The sequence below is a fragment of the Pangasianodon hypophthalmus genome, chromosome 13, assembly GCF_027358585.1.
Source record: "Pangasianodon hypophthalmus isolate fPanHyp1 chromosome 13, fPanHyp1.pri, whole genome shotgun sequence".
Taxonomy (NCBI): domain Eukaryota; kingdom Metazoa; phylum Chordata; class Actinopteri; order Siluriformes; family Pangasiidae; genus Pangasianodon; species Pangasianodon hypophthalmus.
The window spans coordinates 7,992,033-8,006,432 of NC_069722.1; the positions used below are offsets into that span (position 1 = coordinate 7,992,033).

The 14,400-nt window shown below is 37.8% G+C and overlaps 1 protein-coding gene across 1 annotated transcript; it reads right to left on the reverse strand.

Annotated features, from left to right (window-relative positions):
- Nucleotides 1-556: 556 nt before the first annotated feature.
- rprml (reprimo-like) lies at nucleotides 557-2,163 on the reverse strand. The gene has a single exon (XM_026917046.3). It carries the CDS (start codon nucleotides 1,842-1,844, stop codon nucleotides 1,506-1,508), a length of 339 nt encoding a protein of 112 aa, XP_026772847.1. The 5' UTR covers nucleotides 1,845-2,163; the 3' UTR covers nucleotides 557-1,505.
- Between the last annotated feature and the right edge of the window lie 12,237 nt (nucleotides 2,164-14,400).

Here is a 14,400-nt window from a genome sequence, read left to right on the forward strand (position 1 = left end):
CGTTAATTGTAAATTCATCTTCTGAACTGAAACGTACTTCATTTCCGTGAGCCTAAGATTTTCTCAGTTGATGTTTTAGGACATTATGCAAGGTTTTAAAGAACCTGTTTTGGTTTTGCTGAGTTTAGCAAAGTTATGCCTTTAAAAAAAATATACAGGTCCTGTAGGGTTCAGCTACAGTTCATGGTAGATTTGTTTTAGTGTTCCACCTCCGCACCGCCTCTATACCTTCCTGCCATTCTTTGAGATTTCTCATCATTTCATGATGGCCCTGTGTTTTTATCTTTATTTCTTTTTTTGGAAACTGGAATTTTTGCATATGAGCATTAAATATTTTAGCCAGGATGTGTTGACAATGATTTCTAAATACGAATAAGGAAACGAATAGCAAACATCCGAAAATCCAGGGATGAATTAACACTTACAGTTACCTTTATAGAACATTATAGGTGTTTATTCAACAATAATATTCTGTGTAATTCTGTGACCTTTGTTCTGTCCATGTTTATTTGTTTAAAATAAGCCTTGTTTATTTGTTTAAAAAGAAAAAACCTCACAAATTCACAAATCTTTATTCAGTTTTTAAGATACAATATATAATTCAGGTATTAAATACATATTTATTGGGTGGCTTTTTGAAATAATTAAAATAATGAGTTACTGTACCAGCTATTAGGTCAAAACTGTTAATAGAGAATAAGCTACAGTTTTAAGTAGCAAAAATCTGTAAAAATTTGACAAGAGTGTTGGAACTGGGACTGTCTTCTGTTATAAAAGAAAGTCCACAAGTAAAATAAAAGATGGAAATATTGAAGCAACACTGAAAGGTTAGATTTATTGACACACGCTGGACTACTTCAAGTTTCATCTTTATGTACAAAACAGTTCATGCAGCAGCACTGAAGTTTCATAAGAAAGTGCAAGACAGAAAACTCAGAAGGAGCATCGCACATGCTGCATCTCCAGCAGAGAACCCAGGGACTCGGAGGAAAACGTGCAAATATTACTGATGATAAATATTTCCTCCAACCGTGCGAAAAAAATACACTTAAACATCTTTCGAAACTAAAAACAGCCACGGTGCCAGATGCATAGGCTACATTTACTCCATTCAGCTGCATGCATTTTGGAAGTTAAAAGTTTTAATAGTTTTTGCACTTGAGGTAAAAAACGTGTAAACATATTTTCACTGTAAAGGTCAAACACCCCGAATGCAACAGACTGGCTCGAATATTCATTTTAACATAATAGATATATTTTTAAAAAATTTTAAACAATAAACATCGATACATTCTCAATATTTTCAGCGTGCAAATTCCATTTCTGTGACAGTCACTGTAATGAATGAGACTTTTAAAGACACTTGAAAGTCTCGTTCAGCTTTTCCTCGACAAACGCAAACGATGAAATGAACGAGTTGCATATTCACGCGCTGCACAACATGAAACCAGGCGCGCGGCGACCCTCCGCCCCGGTGCACAGATCAGTCCTCGCGCTCGGTGCTGTTACCCGAGACCGATCATCACCGCCTCGACGTCTTTAGACGGCCGCCGCTCTTTCACCAAGAAGTTGATCATGCTCTCGGACTTGATCATGAGGTTGCAGCCGAGAAAGAAGATGCCGAAGACGACCGTGAGGGAGAGCACGCACAGCACCGCGATCTGCACGGCGCGCGTCACGAACAGCTTGCGCTCATCCGGCTCGAGCACCAGAGATCCTCCACCGGCGCCGCCGCCGCCGTCGCTCGCGCTCACCTCGTCCACCAGCGTGCCCGCGAGCTGCTGACTGCTGTTGAGCAGAGCGCCGTGCGCAAACAGCGTGCTGTTGAAGATCGTCGCGTTCATGGCGAGGCGCGGAGCGAGCTGCGTCCTTCAGTCATGCAGATGTTCACCAGACGTCTTGTTTGCGCGCTTGCTTCTGCTTCTCATGCGTCTCATGGGGAAAAAGTCCTCTAGAAATGAATTAGCCGCTTAATTGTGAACTTTTATCTTGTAGCGCAGACGCAGAAAGTCCCGCTGTCTCCTTCTCAGGTGGCGCTTCCAGCTGGAGTGAAGAGGATGATGGTGCGTAAAGGCGCAGGGAACTAGTGAGCGATGAAACTGCGCTCTTCGTGGACATCATATAGTCTCATAGTCTCATTGTGTGTGTGTGTGTGTGTGTGTGTGAGAGAGAGAGAGAGAGAAAGAGAGAGAGAGAGAGAACTCTCTGAAGAAGGCAGTTTAGTCCTAATAAGACAGAGACCCATCAGTCCATGAAAGTGCACTATACACTCTCAGGAAAAAAAAGAGAGAGATACTAAAAAGTCCCTTTCTTTGTCTCTGCAAAAATACACCTTCTGTGCCTTCAGTAGGTATCTCTTACCTAGCAAGTCTAAAAGGTAATTCCAAATTTCCAATACCTCATATCTATAGGCACATTATATCAATGTTTCCAGGTGAAAAATACACATAAAAGGTATAAAACACAACAGTACCACCCCAGCAACTAGACAAGATACAGTTTATTTCACTTTTTATCTGTGTGTATGCCTCAGTTTAATTCCTCAGGTTCCACCCCTGCAAGGAAGAGCAGGAATTTTAAATGACAGGAGATCAGATATACATGACACTGACAAAAGTAATTGAATCTTATCTTTTTGTTGAGTATTTAACGGATATAACTGTACACTGATTTTTGGCACTTACGGTCACACTCTGACTTTTCAAATGATATCACTGTACTGACTGCTTGTCTTGCAAACCTGATCTCATGCTAAATTCATTAGAATTAGCATACATCAGTAAATGCAATATGAAAGAAGTCATACTTGGAGTTACATTTTTCAAGCTGTTGCTTTTATCCAGAGCGACATACAGAGCTGCCGTTACATTTCTGAGTTACATTTTTGTTGTTGAAAACTACAAACTGTCCTTTTACAGTGAACAGAAGTCAGAAAGCTATGCGATAGATAGGTAGATAGATAGATAGATAGATAGATAGAGCTGATAGAGCTGAATCTAGGGCTAGCAAGGAAATTTTAAGGGAGTCATCTCAATTCACTGGAGCTAAGAGCCCCAAAAATGTTCCAGCATGACAACGTTCCTGCACACAAAACAAGCTCCACGAAGACATGGTCTGCCAAGATTGGAGTGGAAGAACCTGAGTGACCTCCCCAGAGCCCTGACCTCAACCCCACTGAAAACCTTTGGGATGAATCAAAATGCCAACTGTATACCAGGCCTTCTCACCCAACATCACTAATGCTCTTGTGGCTGAATGGGCAGAAATTCCCACAGCAGTGCTCAGAAATCTAGTGTAAAGAATTCCCAAAAGATTGGAAGCTGTTTTAGGAGCAAAGAAGGAACCATCTTTGGAATGGGATGTTCAAGTGTGCTATGAGGAAAATAGCTACAAGTGCATACATACTGCCAGGAAGCCCAATGTAGTGCCACTGTCTGTAATGTTATCCAACAAATCCACAAATCAAAAAGTTTCTTTCTGGTGGCAAAAAAACCACGATTCATTTCTTACTGCAGAATTTCAGAGTAGGCGACAGCCACTCTAACTTTATCTGACACAGCTGTCACTTGTACCCCTCCCACCATAGCTGTTTCTAAATGAAAACCACTTAAAGTCTAGTCTCTTGTGGCCTTCAGAGTTGTCAAAATGTGTCAAAATGTCTCAGAGGTTTGAAGCTCTTTGATTATTTACACAGTACGAACCATAGTGTCATTAAATGAAGCCAGAAGAAATGAACAATTCTGTTTTAGAAAGACAATGGAAAGGACTTTGCTGAGCAGCGTGCGGGCGTGTGGTTGTGGGCAAATGTCAACCTGACAGGAAAAGTACGGGAAGGAACAGGCAGCGATAATTAAGAAACAAGAAAAGGCAATATTGACAAAACAAGTGCAAACTTTTTCTGTAAAATATAGATGCCTGGACTGTCATGGAAACAGTTTTTTATGAAAATGAAGATACTTAGACTGTCACTTTTACTCTGAACTGTGTCTATTTAATTCATTCATTTGTGTTTTTCTGTTTATCTCAACTGTCAAGAAAAAGCAAAGGGAAAATCCAATGTGGAAGTGTGTGGAAACATAGCTTCCTATTTCTCAAAATACCCTATTTACACTAGAATGGATGGATTTGGCAAAATGGCAGTTTTCAACAGGCATTCTTCTGATATCAGGAACAATAGCTTACTACTTGCTCTAGCTCAGAATGGCAAACATTGTTGGCCATTTCTAAACGAGCAAACCCAAGATTGTAAAAACTAGTGGTTGCACAGCTACATGTTTTTACCAATTGACCAGTAATTTAAAAAAAAAAAATAGTAGTCGACTAGTCATCTTTTCCATAGTTAAAGCAAAAACTGTTTCAAGACATCACTAATTTGAAGCTGTTTTATTTGTGTGGTAGCACAGAAGATTCTTATAGCTTAATGATGGATAACGGATGAGATGTCTATGCAGTGTCTAGGATGTGTTTCTGCCATGTTCATCTTTAGCCTCAGTAGCATCCAATAAAAAGTCTGGATCGGCCTCTAGGAGCTGGCTGTGCCGCTGATCTGAGTCTAAGAAGCTGATTCAATAGTGATGTGCAACCCGTGGCTCTGATTATCAGCCCATTAAAGCAAAAGAAAACTTTTTAAAAAAGGACTTTTCCAGCGTAGTCTTGTACAGTTGGCTGTAGAATTGACTTGATCTAATCTGAAACATTTTCAGACTAACAAAGTGCATTTAGCTACTTTCTTTTCCATCTGTCTGCATCTCCTTACCATCCTCCTCACTGTTTTTTCCTCCACCCTAATATAGTCTGTGCAACCCTTAGTGAACATTGAATTTCATATTTTTAACCAAATGAAAAAAACACTTTTAGCAGGTCATTAAGATTTCTTGAGTGGTCAATCCATAAGTTCACACAGGTCAAGGATTTTCTTGTTTGTACATATATGAAAAGCTGAAACATCTCCAAGGTGATTTTCTTTGATAGAACAAAAATCTACATGTTCAAATAAGAAGCACATATCAGACAGAGATTAGATTTAGCTTGCTCACTCTGATTTAAGGGTGCCTTCACATGAACAAAAAGTAATCTAGCATCACAGCAAACTAGTAAATCTTTACACTGCATGCAATAAAGGTAACTACACTATATGGCCAAAAGTATGTGGACACCTGACCATCACACCCATATGTGGGTCTTCCCCAAACTCTTGCCATAAATTTTAAAGCACACAACTGTATAGGATGTCTCTGTATGCTGTAGCTTTAAGAGTTCCCTTCACTGGAACTATAGGGCTGAAACATGTGCCAGAACGTCCCTGTGCACAAAACAAGCTCCATAAAGACATGGTTTAACAAGAACTTGAGTGGCCTGCACAGAGCCCTGACTTCAACCCCACTGAACGCCTTTGGGATGAATCAAAAATTCTCACCCAACATCACTGCCCAACCTCACTAATGCTCTTGTGGCTAAATGGGCAGAAATTCCCACGGCCATGTTAAAAGAATTTAGTATAAAGCCTTCCCAAAAGAAGTGGTTGTAAAAGAATGTTATAGTAGCTAAGGGGGAACCATCTTTGGAATGGGATGTTCAACAAGCACATATGGGTATGATAGTCAGGTGTCCACATACTTTTGGCCATCTTATTCTTATTTCATTCATATTTTCCTTAAAACCTTATTTCCTTTAGCTTTTGTAGATGCTGTTTCATATATTGTATGTAATCAGATTAGGATGGCACAGAGGTGCAGCAGGTAGTATTTAAGATAAGATTTTAAGGAAGCATTTAAGATCTAGATAGGTAGATAGTTAAAGGGTCCCTGGTTCAATCCTGAGCTCAGGCTATATGAATGAATGAATAGATGGATGCAATGTTGGTTATTTTTAATAGGTATCTCGATTGCATATTTATTATCAATGAATCAGAATCTATCATTCTGTAAATTACAGACTTAATTTGCATAATCTCTATCACTATGACTGAAGTAACAACAGTTTCATATGGTTTTGAATGGAAGATGATTGGGATAGACTCTTATGTACATTCACATGGAGGTCCATAAATATTTGGACATTGACAAAAATTTATTGTTGTTTCAACTGTATACCACAGAATATTGAAGGTGATATTAAATAATTACTATGAGTGCAGACTTTCAGCTTTAATTTGAGGATATTCACAGCGAAATCAGGCAAACTGTGTAGGAATTATAGTACTTTTTTAGATGAGGTCCAACAGGACTTGGACAAATTAATATAATCATAAATTAAATTGTCATTTTTAATACTTGGTTGCAAATCCTTTGCAGTAAATGACTGCCTGAAGTCTGGAACCCATAGACATCACCAGATACTGGTTTTCTTCCATGGAGATGCTTTGTCAGGCCTTTACTGTAGCTGTCTTCATTACCTGCTTGCTCTTGAGTTTGCTTTTAGTTTTGCCTTTAGCAAGTGAAATGCATGCTCAATTGGATTCAGGTCAGATGATTGACTTGGCCATTGCAGAATATTCTACTTCTTTTCCTTAAAAAGTTTTGGGTTGCTTTCAAAGTATGCTTCAGCTCATTGTCAATCTGCACTGTGAAATGCTGTCCAATACGTTCTGAAGCATTGAGCTGAATCACAGCAGATAATATAGACCTATACACTTCAGAATTTTGTCAGCAGTTACATCATCAATAAATACAAGGGAACCACTTCCACTGGCAGCCATACATGCCCACACTGTAAGATAAGGTGGTATGCATTAGATCATGAGCAGTTCCTTCCCTTCTCCATCTCTTCTCTTCCCATCATTCTGGTACAAGTTGATCTTTGTCTCATCTGTTTTGGCAAACTCTAATCTGGTCTTTCTGTTTTTTTGTGTCTTACCAGTGTAAACCCTCTGTATTTACTCTGGTGAGGGCTTCTTTTAATTGTTTACTTTGACAATACCTCCTGGGGGTGTTCTTGATCTGACCAACTGTTGTGAAGGGGTTTTTCTTCCCCAGGGAAAGAATTCTTCTGTCATTCTCTACAGTTGTTTTCTATGCGCTTCTTGGCCTTTTGGGGTTCCTGAGCTCACCAGTGCATTGAAGAAACATTGATCTAACAGCTGATGTAATGTGAAAAGAGAAATTAGGCCCATCATCTAAAACCACACCAAGATTCTTAGCCATGTGTGCTAGATGGATTGTGAGAGTGCCAAAGCGATTGAAAGGATCAGCATAATTTAATTCCTAGCCAGTAAGTAGTTTTGTCTTGTTAAAGTTTCAAATGATGGGTCTTTACATAGAAAGCAATATCTTCTAAGAAACTTTATAGCAGAAAATGAGAAAGTAAATTTATAGCAGTGGTGTTAAAAGTCCAGAGATCTAATCACTTATATTGGAGACACCACTTTTTTGACATGCCCGATTTTGTGTAGTCCATTAAAAGTCTTTCATATAAATAGCTTGTGGTGCAAACTGATCCAAATGATTTCTAAGAATCACTTAAGCCTTTAATACAGAGTGGCTTCTGTAAGAAACTGTCTCCTCTATGATAAAACTCTTACGTACAGGCTGCTATAGATTAATACAGCGCAAGCAAATTTCAAGCAGGTATCTTGTCCTGTGAGTCTGGATGTTTGCATGACACATGCGTTCATTATTTTACCATGGATTTATTTAAACTACAATAATGATATTACAGAATATGCAAATATGAACTGAGCCTTCATAACCTCTGTAGCCCTCATTAAAATGGCCAGTTTAATAACCTGTGGGATCACACTGCTTGGTTTGCTTCTTTTTTTTCCTCAGGCTCCCAGTGAATATAGTGTGTAGGAAATTCAAACCATATCAACTGAGTCTTGAAATACTTCCAGAACATCCATTATTCTGTGTTTACTGGAAGTGTATAAAAAGCTGGTATAGATTTAACACTGAATGCAGACCTTTTCCATGAGATATACTTACTACAGATGACTAAAACACTTTCTCATTGATCAAGTATTTATTTATTTATTTATTTATTTATTTATTTATTTATTCATTCATTCACTATGCCAATGACTGAGCCCAGTGATTTAAAATATATAACCCCAGTAGTAACGACTGTAGTTTGAGTAAGAAACATACTGTTATTTCAGTATGAAAGTCACATAATGTATTATGCTGTTCTGAATGTCCAGACTAAAGCAAAATATTTATTGAATTATTACTGATAAAGGTGAACCAGATGTTCCTGACACTTCTGAGAATGGCCTCTGTTCATTAAGCTTCTGTATCTTGTTGGGTATTCAGGAACAATTTTCAAACTTCTGTGCCCTGTAGGACGCCTTTCTAAGGAAGCACAATGCTGCCATGCAAGAAAAAAGCTTCAGGATCTTATTATTATGAGAAATGTATCTTGTTACTCTGAGAAAACATCTTGTTATTATGAGAAAAGCATCTTGTTATTATGAGATAAATATATTATAAAAACAGCATAACTGATATAGCCTGCATGGTTACCAATTGATATGTTCTGACAAATGGTGCAGAACGAAAGAATTAGTCAAATAATACTTCATGCTTGGTTTCAAGCACAATGAGATTTTAATGTCATTGAGCAGTCCAGATGGTATTGTGATTAGTTTACACACATTCCTAAATCCCAGGGTTTATATAAATGCAAAAATTGGTCAGATCTATTAGCCATTGCTTTATTTCTAGCTGATTAATTGAATGACATGGGAAATGTCATGGTTACAAATAGCATATTAAACCTCTACAGGCTGAGTATGTTGTTATGTAAAACGCTGTCAGGCTTTTATTAAAAATTTAGGATATTTGGGTGGAGTTGAGATGCAAGAATTGGCATCAGCACAGGCTATGCTTTGTTACCTATAAGCTGCAAGCACTCATAATCAGTGACAAAGGTCCGACCAGTGTTGCATCTGTATGAAGGATGGGATTTGAGGATTGGATAATCTATCAATTATGTTGTTTTCAACACATTTATCTCATAACAATATGTTTTTCGCATAATAACGAGATGCTTTTCTGGTAATAACTGCATGCCTTACTTGTAGTAACAAGTTACTTTTCTTGTAATAACGAGAGTTTTTTTCTTGCAATAATAAGATTTTTTTTGTAGTAAAGAGGTGTTTTCTCATGATGACAAGATCTTTTCTTGTTATAACAAGAGGCTTTTCTCATAATAATGAGATGCAAATGGGGATTTTCTTTCCCTACATGGTACCAATGTACTTCTGTACCTTTCCATCTCTTGAAAATACAAACTTTTCGGTCCAGGTACTTTGAGGCTCCCTGCAGTCATTCCCCTGATTCTATTCCCAATCTAACATGGTCCAATTGCCTGGCTAAAGTGTGCAGGGAGTTAGACTAACACACCTGTGTGCACAGTTTGGACGTGATGATATAAGCTATGTGATCAATAGTTCAAAAGTACTGTAGGGTTAAGGTAGCATCAACAGTGCATCCTAATCATTCTTTCATTGTCAGCAAATATGTTTAAAACGTTAAAAAAAATGTATCTGGCAAAGTCATTTTCATCAAAGTGGTTTTCCTCTTACATAAGATGTTAATTTGGTACAAAAAATCATACATTAGTTAACCAGGACTGAAATAAAATATAGAATATTAACATGCTCTACACAACAGCCAAAAAATGCTTAAATGAATGCTCGAATGACGTAAGCTCGGAGATCTTTTTGTCTTAATTAACCTTTCTGAAATGGTGACCACTGAGTCATTCATTTGTTGGCTTGAACAAAACTAAAGGCTTAAAGCCCTGATCATGTTCTTAAAGTTCTTCATGTTCTTCTATCTGAGCCAGCAAACCTAACAGGCTTTGGCTCCCGGCCCACAGTTGGCTACAGCCTGAGCGATCATGTCTGTCTCTATTCTCATATATTTATAAATCTGTCCAATTATCTAATGTTAGTCATTTTGAAACTGCTCCCACTCTTGTCATTTTAAAGATAGAACCACCCGGCTCTATACTTACTGCCAGACTGCTGAGATACAATGCAATTTAATCTGATGCCGCACTGTTATCTTTTACTTTTTCCACATTTTGTAGCTTACAGACATTTGAACAAAAAAAACTAGTTTTAAACCTATAGGACCTCCTTCACTTACTACAGTTTTACCAGAAAGCAGCCATTTGAAATGCTTATTGTAAACGAACAGTTCTCAGAAATGTACACATTAATTAGACACTAATTAAGTAAAATAAGAACCTCAGAACTAATTTGAACACAGATAACCTCCTGCTTTATAAAAAAAAAAAATAATAATAACAATACTTCAAGTTTGCTGGAAGTAACCTACCTGTGAAAACTGGTTGGAAAACAAATTATCTAAGCTATGTGATCAATAGCTAATTAGCTTCATAAGCAGGGGAGATCAGTGGGGTGGAGAACCCTCAGCACTGGTTTAATGTGTTTATCCGAGCACTGGTATTATAATATGATGGAAATGTAAATAATGCATAATGTCAATGGATATAATCATAATGATTTCTTTATGGATAATTTTTTTAATTTAATTTCGTATGTATTCATTTTGCTACTTTAAGGTTTAATGTATCATTTATCTTTGCCAGAAAAGAAACAATAAGATATTGTAAGATATCATTTTGAGACCAAAATGACTGTCAGGTCAGTGGAGGAATCGGCAAGAACCTTCTAAACTTTTAAACTTCTAAGACTTCTAATCACATACACACCTGAACGAATCACTACCACACCGTATTTAAGAACGCCATTTCTGTGTCCACGCTGCAAAGCAACGCTCAGTGTACATTTACCTCAACTCGCCAATCCTTGATTTCTATGTGCTGTTATTCTGGTTTCTGACTTTGTTCTGCTCTGTAGTTAGTGATTTTGGATTTTGCCCTGGTATTGATGTTTGCTGATTGCCTGACCTTTCGACTGTTTATTGAACCACATTTGCGAACATTGTTTTGGATTTGTTTGCCCATCTCATTTATAAAACTTCAAATTGCGTCGCCTCCCTTATATGACACTGACAAACAAGGAATACCCAAAATGACTGGCTACCTTCTGTATTTAGTTAAATTAAGCCATTAGGAAAGAAGAGATAAATCAAAAACTTGATTTGAGAACTAAATATAAAAATATATACTCGAAATTACAATGTTGTACTTAAATTGTTGGCAACTAGGAAAGAAGAAGTGCTCCCTCAACTCCTAATTCTTAAGTTGTATCTACATTAATTATTCATCTTCATTAGTTGCTTCATACTGGTTAGGGTCATGGTGAATCCGAAGTCTATCCCGGGAACACTGAGCAGGAAGCAGGGATACGTCCTAAATGGGACATCAGTCCACCTACAGTGCAATCCAATGTGTAAATGTACAAAAACACACTCTTTCATTATAATCAAAAATGTAAAAAAGAACATATTTGCCAGGCTGTATTGAAAATTTGATTTTATATATATTTGAAGGATGAATAAAAGACAAGAACAAATACAATGTGATATTATTATAACTATAGTCCATATGAGTGAGGACAAAATGGCAGATAGAATCTTATAAAGATAAAATCTTATAAGGAACACCTGTACACCTGCATATTCGTGCAATTATCCAATGCATAAAATCCAGAGCTTCAGTTAATGTTCACATCAAACATCAGAATGCAGAAAAATGTCATGGGGAAAATGTACATGATTGTTGGTGCCAGATGGAATGGTTTGAATATTTCAGAAACTGATTTCCATGCATTTTTGGAAAAAGAGCAGGCAGTGTTTTTTCTAATTTTCACCTGTCCATTAGTGGTGAACCTGTGCCCACTGAAGCCTCAGATTAATGTTCATGGCTGACAGGAGTGGAACCCAGTGAGGTCTTCTGCTGTTGTAGCCCATCTGCCTCAAGGTTCAATGAATTGTGCATTGTGAGATGCTTTTTTGCTCACCACGCTTGTAAATAGTGTTTATTTGAGCTTCTTCAGGCTTCCTGTTAGCTCAAACCAATCTGACCATTCTCTTCTGACATTAACAATGCATTTCTGCCCAAATAATCGCACGAAGAATTGTTTTTCGCACCATTCTGTGTAAACTCCAGAGACTCAAACCAAATAATAGAAATACTCAAACCAGCCCATCTGGCACCTACAACCATGCCACTAAGATCACATTTTCCCCATTCTGATATTTGATGTGAAAACTTGACCTGTATGAATGAATCTACATGATTGTATGCATTACAGGTGTTCACCACCTAATAAAGTGGATGGTGAGTGTAGTTAGATCTAGATGCAGTGTATTTTTGTTTTTACTGCTCAACTGATTCACTGACTCAACTCAGTGGCTAATTATAAGGCATTTGTGTGTTAAATCAGGTGTGCTAAAGCAGGCAAAACATCAGGCAGCATAAAAAGCTTTGGTTTAGACGTTATCATGGTGGTAACTGTGATTCTGATGAGATTGTATTGTTTTTTGCATGAAATAATTCAATTTTTCTTCTTGGAACAACTTGCAAACAATTATGAAAAACTAATAGATAAATAACTTTGTGTTAAACACAATTCATTTATGGAACTGGTGCCATTACACTGTTAGGCCTTGTATGTTTTTCAGACTTTACAGTATACTTATCACTTCCTACACACCAGCCCCATTATACACTTACACGCACACAGTAATAAAAGCTTGTTATTACTGTCTGTGTATGTAAATAATTGATGCAGGCAATTCAGTAGTTCCAGCTAATTGTTCAATTCGACTACTGAGTCACACTGTTGTTCGATATTAATCCTTAATCCCTGTACAAACCAAGCAGCTTTATTATGCACACTAGCTTTATTAATTATGTATGTTCATGACAAGTGGGAAGAGTTCATCACCATTATGTATGCACTCTCTTGGGCCCTGCGTTTTACTTTTTTCTTTACAGAAGATGGTTAAAAGGGCTAATTAGGATTAACACAGATGTAAACAGGATAAGCCCTTTATCCATTTAGGGGATTAGAAATGACCATGGAGACTGGAGCAAAAGAGGAAGCGGAGCTCTGTTTCTGACTCACTCTGTTGTGTTTCTTCTTCTCTCTTCCCCGAGATTTTTGTATTAAAACTCAAAAAAATAAAGTTGCCTCCACAATCAGATCTTTGTTAGACACCTTTCATTGGCGAGACTAATGTTGACATGCACACTGTATACGCATTTAACTGTCTATCCTATAAATATAGTGTGCAGATAGCCTGCATATAGCCATGCAGCAACGGGCCTCCAAGTTGTTCCTTAGCAACAGGCGACCTGTTTGCATGGCGACAGATGGTTAGTTAAGTTATTTTCGTTGGAAAAATAGGAGGGAGGGTATGCGAAAGGGCTGGGTAGAGAGATAGACAGAGAGAGGAAGAGAGAGATGCAGGAGAAGGATCACAGTGAGGTTTCCACTTAGCTGGGGGAATTGGCAGCCTAGCAACACAATGTAAGTGAAGATGTCCCTTAGCAACCAGATGGGTATTGCCCTCGCTCACACACTCTCTGTCACGTAGTTACATGTAATGGCACATTCACAAATTAGTAGAACTGTAACTGTAATTTTTTACCAGCTGCCCTCTTGTGATCTGCCCTACATACAATGGATATAAAAAGTCTACACACCCCTGTTAAAAAGACAGGTTTTTGTAGAAAAAAAATGAAATGAAGATAAATCATGTCAGAACTTTTTCCACCATTAATGTGAAATTACAAAGTATAAAAATTAAGTGAAAAACAATCTGAAACTTTTTTAGGGAAAAAAAGGTAAAAAAAAATTACAATAACCTAGTTGCATAAGTGTGCACACCCCTAAGCTAATACTTCGTTGAAGCAGCCTTTGATTTTATTAAACCACTCAGTCTTTTCCCTCAGATTGTAAGGGCATCTCCTGTGCACAGCCTGCTTCAGGTCACCCCCCAGATTTTTAGTTGGATTCAGGTCTGCGCTCTGGCTCGGTCATTCAAAAACATTGATCTTCTTTTGGTTAAGTCATTCCTTTGTTGATTTGGATGTATGCTTTGTGTCGTTATCGTGCTGAAAGATGAAATTCCTTTTCATCTTCAGCTCACTAGCAGACACCTGAAGGTTTTGCATTAAAATTGACTGGTATTTGTAGCTGTTCATGATTCTTTCCACCTCGATAAAAGCCTCTGTTCTGACTGAAGAAAAGCAGCCCTAAAGCATGATGCTAACACCACCATGCTTCATCGTAGGTATGGTGTTCTTTTGGTGATGTGATTTTTTTTTCCACCAAACATACCTTCTGGAATTATGGAATTATTATACCTTTTGGAATTATTCTCATCAGACCATAACACATTTTGCCACATGGTTTGGTGTGATTTAGTTTGGCTTGGATGTTTTTGGTGAGAAAGGGCTTCCATCCAGCCACCCTACCCCACAGCCCAGACATGAAGAATATAAGAGATTGTTGTCACA

Bases quoted from the DNA above. Each gene is read 5' to 3' on its own strand.
- rprml (XM_026917046.3), bottom strand. From the start codon at position 1,844: ATGAACGCGACGATCTTCAACAGCACGCTGTTTGCGCACGGCGCTCTG.